The sequence below is a fragment of the Cryptomeria japonica genome, chromosome 3, assembly GCF_030272615.1.
Source record: "Cryptomeria japonica chromosome 3, Sugi_1.0, whole genome shotgun sequence".
Classification (NCBI taxonomy): Eukaryota; Viridiplantae; Streptophyta; class Pinopsida; order Cupressales; family Cupressaceae; genus Cryptomeria; species Cryptomeria japonica.
The window spans coordinates 4,108,072-4,126,575 of NC_081407.1; the positions used below are offsets into that span (position 1 = coordinate 4,108,072).

Here is an 18,504-nt window from a genome sequence, read left to right on the forward strand (position 1 = left end):
AAAAACTAGTGTTGAAATTCAACAAGAAGAACGAAATTAAACCTGGGAAATTCAAAGTGCGATGGCTAGGGCCCTTCGAGGTACGGGAGGTCAATACCAACGGGGCAATTAAGTTGTGGACGCTGGACGGGAAGGAGATACCAGACGCCGTCAATGGGTCGAAATTAAAGGTCTATCACGAACGGAGGGAACCTGGACCCTCCAGGCAATTAGTCCGCTAAAAATTTAACCAAAAAAAAAAAAAGAAGTGGCCACCATACGGTGGAATCACCGGCGGTGGGACCATCGATGGTGGAACCACAGTGCGATGGTCACACCGACGGTGGGGCCACCGGCGGTGGATGCCACCGAAGGTGGTCACCCGCACAGCAATAAAACCCCCACACAACGTTAAAACACTAGCGAAATAAAAAGGACAGCCGCGCACACCGCACAGCCCAAAACACCACGCAACACACAAAGAGAAAAAGAGGCACACGCCGTACAGCCCCCACAGCCGCACACACCGCACAGCCCCGAACACCATGCAGCCACACAAAAGGAGCAAAAGAAAAAAAAGGCGAAGGAAGGGAAAAGAAAGGCATAGCAGTCACGCACGAAGACAGCCCAGCCGCACAGCAACAGCCATACACAAATGAAGGAGGTCGTTACGAAGGTGTCCAACGACCGTACAATTTTTTTTTACGAGAAATCAATTATACAGAGATTAATGGATTCAACAGGGAAAAGAAGTTGGAAAAAACAGTTGCACGCTTCCCCCAGTAGCAGCTAGAGGGATAGCAATATCAAGATTTTAGCGTCAGGAGTACGTGTTGCAGGCGGCACCATGGATGCCAGCGCCCGACAAAAGCAAAAACAGAAGGCACTAGAGGCTGCCATAAGTGCGAAAAACACAGTGACACCCCAGAACATCACCTTTGAAGGCTTGAATGGGTCGAAATGTCGGAAATGGTGGCAGGACACTCCCGAAGATGATCTAGTGAAGCGAAACCTCTGAAAGGCAGAAGTGGAGTGGGCTATTCGGATGCCCGTGTTTCCTATCCGCGAGTATGAGGGTGCCCTACGGTTCATGGTAGACACCTTCAACACTCACACATGCACCAGCACTTTCGAATACCTCGGGAGGGATGTTACCGTATCTTTCAAAGCAGGGGATTTCACGAGGGTATTCGGCATCCCAGGCAGACAGGGAAAGAAAATAGAACTGAAGGCTAAAAAGATGAAACGGGAAGAGAAGGAGCGGTGGATTAAATTAATCTCCAGGAACTTGACGACAGCAGAGTTGGACAGTGTGCCTAGTGCCACGAAGGGTCGAGGAATCCGTAAGACTTTGGTTGCGGAGGGCCACTGGAGATGCATTATGGATGTCATCAAGAGCAGATTGATAGGGTTGGGTAGGGCATCGGACATCGCCCTCCCTCAGATTATGCTGATGAACGGATTGATGAATGGCATCGTGTATGATTGGGCCGCGTTACTCGCAGAGCGCATGTATGAGTTTTTGACGTTGCAGCATCGCACATTCTATATGCCTCACTACGCTATAGGGTTGTTCCTGGAGGCCACGCGGGAAGCAGTGCCTAAGAAAGAGTTGGAGATACGACCGCAGGGACCGTTGACAGCAGGTGAGCCTCCAATAATGTATTGGAGGCACTTGGACATTGGGCACTCTTCCGCGATGCGGAAAAGGGCGGTAGATACGGCCTCGGCTTCAGGGGAGCCTGACAGTGGGAGGGATTCCAGTAGCACAGAGGAATCGAAGACTGAAGAGGAGGACGATAGCAGCCGAGCGACGGAGGAGCCGGTACGAGTCCTGTTTGCCCCACCCCTGCTACCGATGGGCATGCCTATGCCATCATCTGGAGTGGGCGGCCCCTGTATTCCGGCCTTCGGGCAGAGCCGTATGCCTGTTACACTTGGTCCCCTCCAGCACGAGCACCAGGGAGCATCACCGGGCCCAACCACGGCAGCACTTACCGAGGACATGGCAGAGTCGGGGACGGAGGAGTCACCGCATCGGGTAGTGGTCGCTAAGGAGTAGAGCTGACGGAGGTGGTGGATACCGAGCCTAAGGTGCGGTTGGACGTCGTGGGTAGTGACGCAGTGGTGACTGTTTCCGCTTCCTTGTTGGAGGAGCCGACAACAACGAACCATCCCCCGGTCGTAGAGATGCGTGCCGACCTCGTGGCTATGCAGAGCTGGCTCACGCAGCAATTTCAGATGACACTGGCACAACCGGAGGGAGCTGTTGTATTCTCACCGTGTTGGGAGACTAGAACAGAGGTAGTAGACTTGGATGACTCATCAGGAGAGGCACATGGACTCACAGTTGGGAACGAGGCAGGGGAGGTCGCCTCTGCTGGGCAGGCGCCCGGAGATGGTACACCTTCGGTGGCAGAGGAGGTACCTTCACAGCAGGATGTTGTTGCGTCCGTTACACCAGAGACTTCACAGCCTTCAGCGTAGACGGGGGAGGATATTGAGACCTATCTAGCTGACATGGCTGATATGGTGACGAGGGGTAGGCGGGTGGTGGCCGTTGCCCAGACGAAAGCATTGCAGCAGGTGGTGGTTGAGCTAGAGCAGGTCTTACAGTTTATGCGGGTGGGCTGCTCGGCAGCCTTTGCTACCTGCTTTGAGTCTCAGGGGTGACCGACTATGGAGACAGAGGAGATGCTCCACGCTTGGAGGTTGCATCAGCCCATTGTGGAGAGTCGGGTGACGACAATTGTCCGCGAGATCGAGCAGGTCTACCGGGATGCCTATTATACATTGAGGCATACATAGTAGGAGTCGGCGGTCCGCGAAGCTGCACGAGTAGCGTTGGAGAAGGAGATGGCCAGTGAGCAGGCTTCCTGGGCAGCCGAGAGGGCGCAGTTGTTGGCACAGCTTGAGGTGGCCCGCGCAGAGATGGCTGAGACCCGGGCGGAGACGGCCGAGGTAGAGATTCGTCTAGCGGCTGAGCAGAGTGTGAGGAGCCACGTGCAGCAGGAGTTGGATGTCGTCAATACCGAGAGGAGTCTGTTGCAAACTCAATTGGTCTGCACAACGGAGGCAATGGATACAAAAGAGGAGGAGTTGCTGGAAGCCACACACATGGTGAAGACAGCTTTGGAGAAAGTATTGGTGGCAAAACGAGATGTGACTGTACGCACTCAGCAGGTGTATGAGCTCCGCACCCGTTTGGCGGCCCAGACACCGGCATCTCAGCCTTTTGTTTCAGGGACGCTTCCTCAGCCCCCTCCCTAGTTTTTCTGATATGTATATAGTCTAAGTTGCATGATCTCCATTTTTGTTGTAAGTCGCCTAGAGACGACTTTTCTTTTGGGGGGGGATGATGTTAGCCGCATTATTGTATACGGGAATACAACTAGTTAATTAAGTTGTAATCAGGTTTGTTAGTTGGCAGCCGAGCGGTGGTAGTTGCGGCGACGATTGGCACTCGCACCCCCCTCGGTATCCTTATATACTTCGGAATGTAACTTGTAACATACACAACTATGAATGGAATAATATCTCTTATACTTGTCTGAGATCTATGGCATTATCACTCTGCATTACGTGTTTTAACTGTGTGCTTTAAGTTATTCACCCGAGAGGGCAAACACCAGGTTCCCAAGTTCCTAGTTCTTCAACCCTGGAACTCCGGAACCCTCAGGTTACCAAGTTCCTAAGTCTTCTACCCAAGAACTCCGGAACCCCCAGGTTCCCAAGTTCCTAGTTCCTACCCCAAAACTCTAGAAACCCCAGGTTCCCAAATTCCTAAGTACTTCAACCCCAGAACTCTAGAACCCCTAGGTTCCCAAGTTCCTTAGTTCTTCAACCCCAGAACTCTGGAACCCCCAGGTTCCCAAGTTCCTAGTTCCTACCCCGGAACTCCGGAACCCCCAGGTTCCCATGTTCCTAAGTCTTCTACCCCGGAACTCCGAAACCCCCAGGTTCCCAAGTTCCTAGTTCCTACCCCGAAACTCCAAAACCCCCAGGTTCCCAAGTTCCTAGTCTTCTACCTCGGAACTGCGGAACCCCCAAGTTCCCAAGTTCCTAGTTCTTCAACCCCAGAACTCCGAAACCTCCAAGTTCCCAAGTTCCTAGTCTTCTACCCCAAAACTCCGGAACCCCCAGGTTCCCAAGTTCCTAAGTCTTCCCAACTTCGATGACCCGGGTCTCCGAAGTCTTCCAAACTTCTTTCCAGCTGGCAACACTTTCGGATGGCGTGATCGACACACTCAAGGATTTAAATGCTCCGACGGTTTTGGTGACTTATGCACTTTCTTTTGTGGAGACACAGGGGTGCGTTTAATACTTTTGGCAAGATTCCATCAAGGGAGGTACGGGGCCATGCTTGGTGACTTGTGTCATGACTGCATACTCTGACTTTGGAAGGTCAGTCAATCCACCTTCTCAGGGTTGCCTTTTGTGGTATACCTAGGTTGCTTGCATGTACAAGTCAACTGCATGCACTTCCCTGCACTCAGACTGACACACAGGGGTCATGATCACTCTTGTAGCCATTTTTCTATATAAAGGTTGTTAAGCCTCATTGTAAAGGGTTCTCTCCCTGCTGCCTTGAGCTTTCTTGTGCTCTTTCTCTTCTCTTGAAGACTTGTAATTATTTTTGCATTTCTACAGCTGTAAGTTTGGCCTTTGGTCTTTGAATGAATTGAAACTACCATTCTTGCCTTATTTCAACTTATGTATGTTGTGTATGTTTTCTTACCTTCATCATAGGTGCATCTCTTGTGGCTTTTCTCTCCATATATGTTGTGTTAACTTGTTTTCTGAATGTGACTTGTGGGAATCCTTCTCCCCTCTTGACACTTAGCGAATTCTAACCCCCATACATGCATTGGAGTCACTCATGCAACTAAAGTTTGTGCATCTCCTAGGTGTTTCAGTTAATTCTTTGTGTCATTTCGGTAGGGAGAGGAACAATCTCTTCTTGGTGCATCACCTCCTTTTATTTTTAGCATTTCTCTCTTCCCTTTTCCTCTGCAAGTTGTTAGGGTAGGCGTAGGAGTCAGTTTTGAAGTGTTGAGTTGGTTCAACACTTGCACCTAGATTGATAAGGAAGCCAACCTTCTCCGGAGATTCAACCCCCTTGCGCAAGGTCCCACACTTCGGGGTTGTTTCCATGTTTCACAAGGTTGCTGAGTTGATAGCTCAGCAAGGGTGCAAGCTTTTGTGATAACAGTAATTTGTATGGTGTTTGTGACACAAGAACTCAGAAATTTCAGAACAGACTTTGCACAACGACTGTTTGACATAATGCAATTGAATCAAAACTAAAAATTGAGGATAGAATAGGAAAGGGTTCTTAAAAAATATTCTCAAGATCCCTTAAATGTCATGGTTAGCCTACAAGACCATGGAAAAATAGGCTAACGACAACATCATACAATGAGTGCTAGAAAGGGGACATTACAATATAGAGAAGTAATGAAAGCCAAATGTGAAGCTGGTTGACACAAGCAAATGCTTGGATATTTGAAAATTCATTATAATGAGTCAACTCTGCCTTTTTGTGACAACTAGGGAGTTCTCAAGCTGGCAAGAACCCTATCTTTTACAAGCAAACCAAAGACACTGGCATTCATTATCACTTCATTCAACAACTTGTAGATGGGACTGTTGAGTTGCAGTATTGTTTTACCCAAGACCAAATGCCAGACATTCTCACTAGGTTTCTTGGCTCAAATAAATTTGTAAATTTAGTGACAAACTTGGTGTATCTTCTATAATGACCATTAAGGGAGAATGTTCGATATGACATAATGATCATCTAGACTATAGACTTAAGCACAACAATGAAGTCACTTTTTAACTTAAATTTAATTTATTAGTGTCATATTAATGATTTATAGTACACTAAAGTCAATTAGGGTTTATGTTTATTTTATTTCTTTCTTGTAAAGAGATAGTTGCTCTATTCATACCATCATTTTATTTGAATGAATTGTTTTCCTTCTGGTCTCTTGTGTTTTTAGTTTCTCCATGTGTTTAGTTTTCATAACAATTGTACAAAATTTGGATAAGTTACACCACATGTTACTGAAATTTCATTAACTAATGTAAAATATTAGCACACATTCATAACATTAAGAATTGACTTTTATCACTGATAGCCTTCATACAGGATCATCTCATCAAAATTGGGATTTAATTCCCTATAAAATAAAATTGCTTTTTTTGTTTCATAGGACAGTGACAAACAACTGGAGTAATAAACAACTCACAGCAGTTCTTCAAGAGTGATTATGCCTTCAGAATAATAATAGGCATAATATGACGAAAAAAAGAAAGAAGAAATTATATTAATGTCCATGAATGACAAAAATAGATTGAAGGGACTGGAACGTACAGCAAATACAATTGCAAAGGACTGGGGCAAAAGGGCCCTAGCAATAAAGCAAAAAAAAAGGAAGGTAAGGGTAGCTTAAACACAAGGATGAACCTAAAATGAGAAACCCTCAAAGATAGAAGGTATAATGACTCAAGTGGTGCAACAAGACCATGACCAGAAAGAAATTGAATAATGTTAAAAGTACAAGTAAATCATGAGGTAAGTGTCAGAAGTCATGCATGCACAAAACATTATGTTAACATGTATACAGAACAAGAATAATATTAACATGATAGTACTAAAAGGCTGTCAATTAGATCCACAAATAAACAAAACCACCTTTGCTGGAAGGATCTAAGACATGCAACTTACAAATATGCTGGTCATACAAAACACCTTATTATGAGTCATGAATTTAAAAGCAAAATTTAGCTATAAAAAGGAAGTTATCAAATAATTATGCATATTTTTTCCTTACAGGAGAACATTTTGCATTCACATACACTGACATTACATTGTCACCTCCCTCTATGTCTATAAGAATTGACCTCAATTTTCAATCAATAATACCTGGCCAGCAAACATTGTCTCCTCAATCTGAGCAGTGAGACGAACACATAAGTGGAGAGAAACCCCAGAAAGTAATGACATTGGCAAAGGGCAAGTCTCATGCATTAAGACATATCGCTCACTAGGCTGACCAATGGATCCTTGCATTGGGAGCTCAGTAATGCCATTAGAATTCAACCAATTCATTATAGCATCACAAGCTGGTTGGGTCATTGTATGTGATAGAACCCAGAACATTCCCATAGATTTGTCATCCAACTTCAGATAATCCATAGCATGTTCTCCTGAACGAACAAGAAACAAGAGTAGCATCAAGGAGCTAGTAATAATAAAATCAGATCAAAATATAATGCTTTCCTAGACTTTTGAGTCATAGATTAGAAACAAAATAGGAAAACATATTAGATGACTAGAAAGGGACAATTAGACCAAGTATGCCTAAATTCAAGAGATAAAGAAAAGAACAACGCACTTAATAAATATTTCAAAACAATGAGAAACATCAATATGCATTAGTTAAAAAAACATTGTTATCAAGCGAGAAAAAAGACACATACGGCAATCTCAACAGAATGAGCAGATAATATAAAAATCACCAACAGGAAGAATGGCAATCTGATACAAACTGAATTGTCAAATTTTTAAATTGGGCAGAAATTTCAAACCATTAATTTATTGGCATAAAGCTGCTTTTATCATCTTTTCTACAACACTTGTTTTTAAACTTCAGATTTAACTGTTGTCATAATGCACAACAGTTATCGGTGCACAACAAATATTCAAACTTGAATTTATGTTATTGAACATTTGATTGATTAGGGTATACCCAGGGTAATCATACTTCTATTGTTCTCAGTGATTCTCATTCAATTAAAGCACTCAAAAGAGATAAGTGAAAGGAAGCTAAGGTGCAGAAAACGCTTCCTAACACTAATCTAGTGGGGGAGATCGTGCAAATTTTCTTTACAAATCTTAACTATTACAGATTAAGATTATGACTCCCTAAAGGCACCATCAAAGATTCAAGGAGGAGATTGAGAAAACTATCAAAGAGCTGGTAGAAATGGGGCACATTCAACCAAGTTGCAGCCCCTATGCATCTTCGGTTGCTCTAGTCAAGAAGAAAGACGACACCATGAGGATGTGCATAGACTGTCGAGCCCTCAACAAAAAAACAATTAAGAACAAGTACCCGATACCAAGGATTGATGAATTGGTCAATAAGCTTCATGCAGCATGATACTTCTCAAAAATCAATCTACGGAAAGGTTACCATCAAATAAGGACGAGGAACCCAAGACAGCCTTTTGTTGCCATTTTGGGCACTTTGAATTCTTGGTTATGCCCCTTGGCCTTGCAAATGCACCGGCCACCTTTCAATCATGTATGAACCATATTTTTCGTCAACAATTGAGAAAATCCCTACTTGTATTTTTTGATGATATTCTCATTTACAACAAAACTTGGGAAGAACATCTCCAACATGTTGAAGAAGTCCTAAGCATATTAGAAACCAAATCCTTATATGCTAAGGAGTCAAAATGTGAATTTGGTATGAAGGAAATACTCTACTTAGGCCATAAGATTAATGAAAATGGTGTGAGCATTGATGAGGAAAAAATCAAAGCTATTAAGGAGTGGTCCGTACCCAAAACCTTGACCCAACTTCGGGGGTTTGTAGGATTACGCAGCTATTATAGGCATTTGTATAAGGTTTCTCCAGAATGGCAGCCCCGCTCACAAACCTAACTAAGAAAGGAGCCATTATGTGGAATGATAAAGCACAAGAAGCATTTGAACAATTGAAAGAAAGCATGAGTTCATGCCCAGCTCTAGCTGCTCCAGATTTCACCCAACCATTTAAACTATAATGTGATGCTTCAGGGAAAGGCATTAGAGAAATCCTCATGCAAAAGAAACATTCTACAGCATTTCAAAGCAAGAAGGTGATAGAAGTGGAAAGACACTATTCAATTAATGACAAAGAGATGCTAGCCATCATGCATGCCTCAGCAAAGTTTAGACAATATCTAGTATGTGGAAAATTCCATGTCAAGACCGACCTGTAATATCCCTTGGTCAAATAGGAGTAGAAAATGATGAATTCCAACCCAAGGAATATTGTCGAACACTTCATATGCAGCTTTCGAGCTTGCCGGTCTACTATATCAGACTGAAATGTCCTTATTAAAATGTCTATAGATAGCCTCCAATTCTTGAGAATCAATACTCCAATGCACAAATTATCATTTAAATACTTTATATGACACTCTTGACCTTTAGTTAATGCATAGAGGTGAATTTACAATGTTACATGTGCACTTACAGCCAACAGACAATTTGACAAACAATTGGTATGCAACCTCAGACAAATGTAAATGTAGAAGCAATTTCAAACCCCTCACTCCTTCTCTCATTTGGTCATTCAAAAAGGTCATTACATAGGCAGCAAATGATCACACATATGGACTGGTATTAAATGACATTCTGAAGACAAAATCACAGTCCTAACCTTATCATTCAATACTGAAAATTACAAAGAGTTTAATCAGCAATTGAACCTGGGATAATTCGCTGATGTGTAGCAATGAAATTACAAGCATTATCCTCCCCAAATAAGGCTCCAATGTGCAAGTACTTATACCGCCCTGCTGCTGCAAGTCTGAAGTCTGAGAACACAAATGAAATCTGCTTCATACATCCTAAGATCCTCCTTCCAAGTGACGGTCTCCAAACTATATGACTGCGCCTTACATCCTAGGCGGTCTTTGAGCGAATTCGGGCAACATGTGATGAAAGTCTAAGGAGAATAGGAGTGGCGGACCTGCCAAGGTTCGGCCTCTCCAAGGAAATGAAATAGGCACCAATCCTTCCAACAATTGATCACAAACTAATTGCCTTGACCTCCAATAAATTTTAGAACCAGCAGTAGTCAAATTCGATGCATATTTGAGGAGATTTGAGTCAAAATGTGGCATCCATGGTCTGCAACTGAATTAATGATCTGCCCTTATGTCTTCGATCTGCCTCCACAAATCATCAATGGATGTTGCCTAGGTGCCAAGGGAATATCGCCAACTTGTTTTGCCCAAAAGTATGCATCAACAGGGTGATCTCTCCAAGTCTAAAAAATCTGAAGCACAACCACCAAATATGAAACTTCAATAGGCTCAAGTGAGATGACTGAAAATCATCTCCTCTATGCAACCCTTCGAGAGATCTTTCACTCTCTCAATTATGCGATCAATTGGGAATTTTCATTCCCAAAGACCCTTAGTCTGCAGACACCCACTAGGTTCTACGAAACCAATTAATTCTTCAATCCAAAATCCAAGTCTCCAATCTGCCTGATCCTCTAACATCCTCTTCCATTTATCCTTTTTCATCACCCTTCATGAGATTCCTTCTAGAAGAGAGTAGTTACACCTTATTATTTAATATTATTTAAGTGACTTCTAATTATTTTTAATTTTTATACTAAAGTCACTTTTTAATTAAATTAACTTATTTATTTTAATGACTTTATAAGAAATTAATTTAATTAATTCCTCCTTAAATCACCTATTAGCCTAGTGGCTAAAATTGGGGACATTACAAATCCGCCCCTCCTGAAATTGCTTGACCCCAAGCAATCTTCACTGCACAATCTCAAAATTCTGAAGAATATCACCTCCTGGATCCCAAATGAAATACTGAGTAATGTCCCTACGATGACTACACATCCTGCATCATCAATCGAATCCACATAATCAAATCATATGTTGCAATAGGATGAATCTCATAAGGATCAATCAAATCATGTAGTGGATCCCTCTTGCCCTTAAACTTAACCGGAGAGAAGCCATCATTCTTCTCATGTACCCCCAAAATATGTCTTTGCAGCAAATCATCAACGTGAGGATCAAATGTGTAACTATGAAGACTCCTCGCTATGTACACCTGTGAATTATCTGCTATGAAACCTGCATGAATCTTTTCGATCACCTCATCATGTGTCACAGGAGCGCAAGCCTCAGCCCTGACAATACCCAGATCCCAAACCAATCCACCAATCCTACCATATATATGATGAAGATGAGATGACTCCTCAAATCACTATGAATCACCCATCCATGAAGGTTGACCATCAATGAAATGTGGAATTGAACTCCCACATGCCAATGAAACAACACAAACAGCCACTCAACATCGCTTAGATGATTCAGATCAGCAACATGAATGACGTCATAGAAGTCAACATACCATTGTAAATCAAAGAGATCCATCTCATACTTACTGCCCTTCAAATAGGTATGTTCGCACACACTCTTGTGCCAATGAACAGCTGATGTAGTCCATGCCAAATCTGAAAATGCTTTGGAAAACAAATCATGACAGCCACTAATCCATGCATAATCGAGGAAGATTAAATAACCAATCAGCAAATAGATAACTACCATATCATAAGAAATAGGTGCACACTTCAAATTTGTAATGTAGGTGTCTTCCTTAACACCCCAAAGTATTTCATGTGTGGCTGATCTCATAAGGTCACTACGCTCATGTTCTATGTGGTTGCAGCATTCCTTGACCTTGAAGAGCACTCAAATATACTGAGAGGGGGGGGGTGAATCAGTATATTATATAATTTTACCTCTTTTAAAACAAACTGAAATAACACTGGAACTTTAATGAATTACACCCTTATAATGAACACAAAGAACACAATACTTTTTCTCGTGGAAACCCAATGAGGGAGAAAACCACGGCAATAAATGCTTTTATATAATTCTTCTATTACAATATTCGTAGGCACCAACCTACTAGAGGCACCAACCCCTAAGTTTGTTTGTGAGCACCAACCCACTGGAAGTAGCAACTCCCAAATCGAAATTCGTGAGCACCAACCCACTGGAAGCACCAACTTCCAAATCCAAAATTAGTGAGCACCAACCCACTTCACATAAATCTGAAATTGCACCTTGACAATGTTGCTATAACAACGGATGATGGATATCCTTTTCTTTCTCAAACTCTCTTATTCAAACTGCCATTATGGTGACAATAAATTTGCCACAAAACTGATCACAATTCCCTAATAAAATCCTTTCCAATCTGTTCTCCAATCTGCACTTATAATTCTGTTATAAACTCTACAAATCTACCTTTCAGTCTGCATAATCTTCTTCTATATCTGCTACAATTCCCTTCTCAACTCTGTTATAAATCCTTTATCTACTTTGATAAATCTGCTTCAAAGATTACTCTACAGTTTACTGTATAATGTTCTTCAATCAGTCTTCTTTCTTCACGTGGTCTTCTTATATTTTCTGTCCCTTGAACTCTCTTTCAAATCTGCACATTCATGTTCATATATCTGCTACTATATATGATATGTCTTTAACACACAACACACCTACAAATCTGGAATAATTTTCTTTGATAAAATCTGCGGTGATCTCTCTTCTATGCCTTCATTTTCAGATCTATGTATATCTAATTGATATTTTCTTTTTCTACACACTTTAAATGCATTTCACATATCTCCCAAATGCCTTCGAAAGGACATATCTTTTAATAAGAGACGTCTCTTGTAATAGTTACCACCCTACGTATTTTAACCGTTAAACCATGCCTCCTCATATCGTACCTTTCCATTTAGCAAATCAATTAAGTTAATTAACTTAGACGTCTCCTTGTCTAAGTGAAATGCTGACTTGTCAGTTGAATAAGACAAAAAAAATTGTCTTATATGATTTGTCTTTTCCACACAAACTAATCGCACCTTTTCACTTTACCGGGCTTGCTTTTTGGTTTGCCGACTCGTCAATATCGTTTTCTTTATTTGATGTTTGTCTTCTTGTTATCTCTGACATGCTGACTTTATAAACTCGTATTTTATCTAAACAGATGATTACTGAATAAGACAAAATATGCCACCTAGATGTTTACTAAATAAGACAAATTTTGTCTTTTATGTCACCTTTTTCTAAATCGCAACCTTATGCTTCTAATATTCATATCGCTATTATTTATAAATTACCGTCTTCCTTATATGGTTGGCTGTCATGAGAATTTATATGCCAATATCGTTGGTCTACTGCTGCTGTAACTTTCACGGACTTTCATGCTCAGAAAATATATAATAGCTGAATGCATAGAGCTTGATGAAATGTTCTGCCCAGCAGAAGGCATTCCAACTGTGACCAAAATGAAGTCTTCACACTACAGATTGTGGTCTCCTTATTAAATCGATGCATATATACTTTATTTGCTTGTTTACCTTCTTCCATAAGTCTTTTTTTGTATTAACAATTTCATGACAAATAGTAGTCGGTCTGTTTAAGTATGTTATTTTGAGACAAATTTAAACAGATTGCTGCATGTGGTAATTTGTTGCTTTCATATGCAATGTTTATAATCTAAACAAATTGCTCCACTTGAACTGTCATCCTTTACCGATAAAGTCACTGCATGTTCTATATACTTAATCAGTATTGACTTGATGAATCACGGTTACAGATTTGATACAACTTCTTACCTTCTTGACATCAATGACAATATTTCTATCAGACCTTTTCTAGGTGTTGCTTTGTTTGGGCAGCTAACAACTTAGCTTGCCTAGCTTTCCTTAACCACACTTCACACAAGCTTTGAGTCCTTTCTACATCTTCTATGCTGTGATCCACAAAATCATAACTCTTATTATTAACATCAGCAACCCATGTCTCATGACTGCCTTCCCAAACTTGAATGCCAACATTAGGGAACTCTATGTCATTGTCTTCTCCCTGATTATGAGCTGCATTACCCTAAGGATAAAGAGCTATAACAATGTTGTTATAATTATCAGCACTGCTGTCATGCACTTGTGTTATGCCTTCAACTTCCATAAGCACTTCTTCTTCATGCTTCACACTTGTAGGCTCATCTTCAAAAACTCTTGCATGTGTAAAGGCTGAAATCTCATGAATATCATGGAACATAATGTTGTTGTCCTCGAATAAATCAGTGATGATATCATGCCATTGCAATGTGTCTCCTTCGTCATGTGTAGTCAAAACACTAGTGGCTACTCCACTAAGAAGAGGGTCAATTTCCATATTTTCCCAAGTCTGATATAGAAAATCAGAATGCTCATGATTTGAATTCATCCCTTCCAGCTCAACTGTAATACCCAATTCACTTGACAACACTAGAACCATCAATCTCATGTCTTGTAATTATTGTCTCATGCCGATGCAAAGGAACCTTACTGCTGTCATGAAAATCAGAATTGTTGTGGCTCATATTCTTCATGTATTCTTCATGTTTGACACTCATATCTTGTGTGCCAACATTCAAAGCTTCTTCCACAACATTTTCTGCACTAATCGTGACATCTAAACCACCAACATGCTCTTCTTCATTTGCTGATAATGGACTGCTAATTGCATTCAAGAAATCAAAAGTATGTTCCCTTTCATCTATGCATTTGTGATTCAGCTCCCACGGACCTCTACACGAGAAGCATAGACCTTGTCTTCTCATTTCATTCCTGCTCATAGTATGCTCTTGTCTGAATGTTTTCCCATTATCACTTGTAGGTTGAGAAATTTCCTCCCTTTTCGATTTCCCAAACTTTCTTAGAAATCCTTGTTTTGTTTCCAGATCATTCATCAAAGCTTGCAAGTTCCTTATCAAATCAATAGTGGATTTGTCGAAATCCATCTTCCCTCTATACCTCCCCAACAGGATGGCAGGAAACCACTTGATACCACTGTAATATCCCTTGGTCAAATAGGAGTAGAAAATGATGAATTCCAACCCAAGGAATATTGTCGAACACTTCATATGCAACTTTCCAGCTTGCTGGTCTACTATATCAGACTGAAATGTCCTTATTAAAATGTCTATAGATAGCCTCCAACGCTTGAGAATCAATACTCCAATGCACAAATTATCATTTAAATGCTTTATACGACACTCTTGACCTTTAGTTAATGCATAAAGGTGAATTTACAATGTTACATGTGCACTTACAGCCAACAGACAATTTGACAAAAAATTGGTATGCAACCTCAGACAAATGTAAATGTAGAAGCAATTTCAAACCCCTCACTCCTTATCTCATTTGGTCATTCCAAAAGGTCGTTACATAGGCAGCAAATGATCACACATATGGACTGTTATTAAATGACAGTCTGAAGACAAAATCACAGTCCTAACCTTATCATTCAACACTGAAAATTACAATGAGTTTAATCAGCAATTGAACCTGGGATAATTCGCTGATGTGTAGCAATGAAATTACAAGCATTATCCTCCCCAAATAAAGCTCCAATGTGCAAGTACTTATACCGCCCTGCTGCTGCAAGTCTGAAGTCTGAGAACACAAACGAAATCTGCTTCATACATCCTAAGATCCTCCTTCCAAGTGCTGGTCTCCAAACTATACGACAGTGCCTTACATCGTAGGCGGTCTTTGAGCGAATTCGGGCAACATGTGATGAAAGTCGAAGGAGAAAAGGAGTGGCAGACCTGCCAAGGTTCGGCCTCTCCAAGGAAATGAAATAGGCACCAATCCTTCCAACAATTGATCACAAACTAATTGCCTTGACCTCCAATAAATTTTAGAACCAGCAGTAGTCAAATTCGATGCATATTTGAGGAGATTTGAATCAAAATGTGGCATCCATGGTCTGCAACTGAATTAATGATCTGCCCTTATGTCTTCGATCTGCCTCCACAAATCATCAATGGATGTTGCCTAGGTGCCAAGGCAATATCGCCAAGTTGTTTTGCCCAAAAGTATGCATCAACAAGGTGATCTCTCCAAGTCCGAAAAATCTGAAGCACAATCACCAAATATGAAACTTCATAGGCTCAAGTGAGATGACTGAAATATCATCTCCTCTATGCAACCCCTCAAGAGATCTTTCACTCTCTCAGTTATGCGATCAATTGGGAGTTTTCGTTCCCAAAGACCCTTAGTCTGCAGATACCCACTAGGTTCTACAAAACCAATTAATTCTTCAATCCAAAATCCAAGTCTCCAATCTGTCTGATACTCTAACATCCTCTTCTATTTATCCTTTTTCATCACCCTTCACGAGGTTCCTTCTAGAAGAGGGTAGGTACACTTTATTATTTAATATTATTTAAGTGACTTAATTATTTTTAATTTTTATACTTAAGTCACTTTTTAATTAAATTTATTTATTTATTTTAATGACTTTATAAGAAATTAATTTAATTAGTTCCTCCTTATATCACCTATTAGCCTTGCGGCTAAAATTGGGGACATTAGAGGACCACAATAGCCTATGCTATTTTATGAATCAAAAAGATTTGAATGATCACCAATAGAAATGGGTAAGTAAGATCCAAGCTTATGGCTTTGATATTGAATATGTCAAGGCATCCAATAATGTGGTAGCAGACGCATTATCACAGCGGTCTTGCCTAAATACCATCACAAGCATTTCAGAAGGGTGGAAAAATGCCATCATCACAGAATATGTCAAAGATCCCAATGCCAATGAAATATTAGAAAGAATTATGCCAAATGATGAATACAACTTATGTGAAGACATTATCCTATACAAAAACAAAGTATATCTCGCATCACATTCAAGGATGAAAGGTAAAGTTTTGAAGGAATACCATGACAATCCCCTAGCAAGGCATCAAGGTTACTACAAAACATACAAACAGATCAGGGAAAGGTATTCATGGAAAGGATTAAAGAAGTATGTCCTTAGGCATTTGCAAGAATGTATGACATGTCAACAAAAAAAGATAGAACAAGACCACCCAGGGGGTCTATTACACCCACAACCCATTCCAAACCAGAAGTGGGAGAGCATTTCCATGGATTTTATAACAGGTCTACCCAAGGTGCATGGTAAGGACTGCATTTATGTGATAGTAGATAGACTTACAAAGTATGCTCATTTATTTGCAATATCTACCAATTACAAAGCAATCAAGTAGCAAAAGTGTTCTTTAAAGAGATTTTCAGACTCCATGGGTTACCCAAAAACATAGTCAGTGACAGGGACAGTCACTTACTTGATTAATTTTGGCAAGAACTTTTCTAGTTAGCAAAAATAGAACTTACTCCTAGCACTAGCTACCATCCACAAACTGATGGGCAAACAGAGATTGTCAACAAATGGATAGAGGGTTACCTAAGAAATTAGGTTACGAGACAACAAAAAGCATGGATTAAATGGCTACTGTTGCTAGGAATAATCATTATGTTAAGTTGTCATATTATGTTTATGTTGTCGTCGGTAATAATGAGTTACGACAGTCAGTTAGTTAGTCGCCCCGAAGGGCAATTGGACGCGACAGTTGGTGGCACCCCTTCGGGTATTATATATTGTGTACCTTTCCTTTCTAGTATAATCATGATAGTCATATATGGGTTTAATATTATAAGCACTTGATGTACATGGACTGTTGAATTAATACAGAAATTGGTTCTTTAATATATTTCCATTATGTTCTGTGCAATTACTTTCTGCATTTAATCGTTTACCCGTATGTAGCAAACATTTGGCGTCATTGCCTAGACATACTCGAGAAACGAAGGAGCGGATGGCACACAGACACGATGGGCCTACCCATTGGTGAGATTAACCCAGAGGCCGATGACGCGCAAACAGAGCTCTACGACAAAGAAGACATTGCAATGAGGGAATTCTCAATCCTACTTCAAGTGGCCATCGAGACCTACGTCCGAAGGGAGGCAACGGAGGCTGATGTTCCAACAAGTGCAGTGTGGACTGCACTGAAGTTAGCCCCGCAGCAAATCGGTTGATGAACCACCTCCCCCGGTTGCTTGCACAGGCATCACTGGCACATTGAACTCGGCTGGAGGAGATTGCTCGTGAGGAGCGACGCCAACAAGTCCTCCAACAGTACGAAGAAAACAGCCATCGCTGGGAAGCGGAGCGTGATGGCATGAGGCCAAGGGGAAATTGAACACTGAACCTCCAGGAGGAATAAAGAACATTCTATACTATAATAATGGTGTCGTACTATTGACACAAATTGTATCCGACCGGATGAATTAATAAAGAAGTGTTCTATTTTCATGTCTTGTTGCTATTTATGGGGATGCACGGGAATTAATGCCCAGACTATAAACAAATATAGAAATAAGAAAGCACAAACGGAGGAGTGGGAAGCCGCACAGAGGGCCTTGATTCTGGAACAACAAGTAGAACGTAGACGGAGGCTGAGGCAACTTGCCAAAGGACGACCTGCCGAAGGGTTGCCCGAAGGGAACCAAGGAGGTGTCACGGAGGGTGCAAAAGCCGAGGAAAATTTCTACGTGTCGCCAGAACACCGTAGGGTGAGAAGCCGCGAAGAGTTTTTAGAAGGAAACAAGGTTATGAAGGAATCTGGTCGAAGAGACACGGGATCAGTTCAGGAACTTATCCCTTACGCCACGAAGTGAGGACCACCAAAGCGAGCCAGCAGCGGGTATGGGTGAGAAAGGGGGTGAGGGCAACCGTACGACCATAGGTGCGGAGGAGCCGCAGACACACGGCAGACAAAACACCATACCCCCAATCACTCAAGCAAGAAACACCATCGGCGCAGGAGGGAGTGGCGCGGGTGCA

At 41.4% G+C, this 18,504-nt stretch overlaps 1 protein-coding gene across 3 annotated transcripts in view; it reads right to left on the reverse strand.

The window, feature by feature from the left end:
* The window catches only part of LOC131041182 (mediator of RNA polymerase II transcription subunit 23), a 316,846-nt gene that overhangs the window by 142,311 nt on the left and 156,031 nt on the right, over window positions 1–18,504 (reverse strand). For all 3 annotated transcript variants that reach the window (XM_057974180.2, XM_057974179.2, XM_057974182.2), the window contains one exon: window positions 6,911–7,194. In XM_057974180.2, coding sequence (XP_057830163.2) covers window positions 6,911–7,194 — 284 coding nt within the window. The remainder of the gene's footprint in view (window positions 1–6,910; window positions 7,195–18,504) is intronic.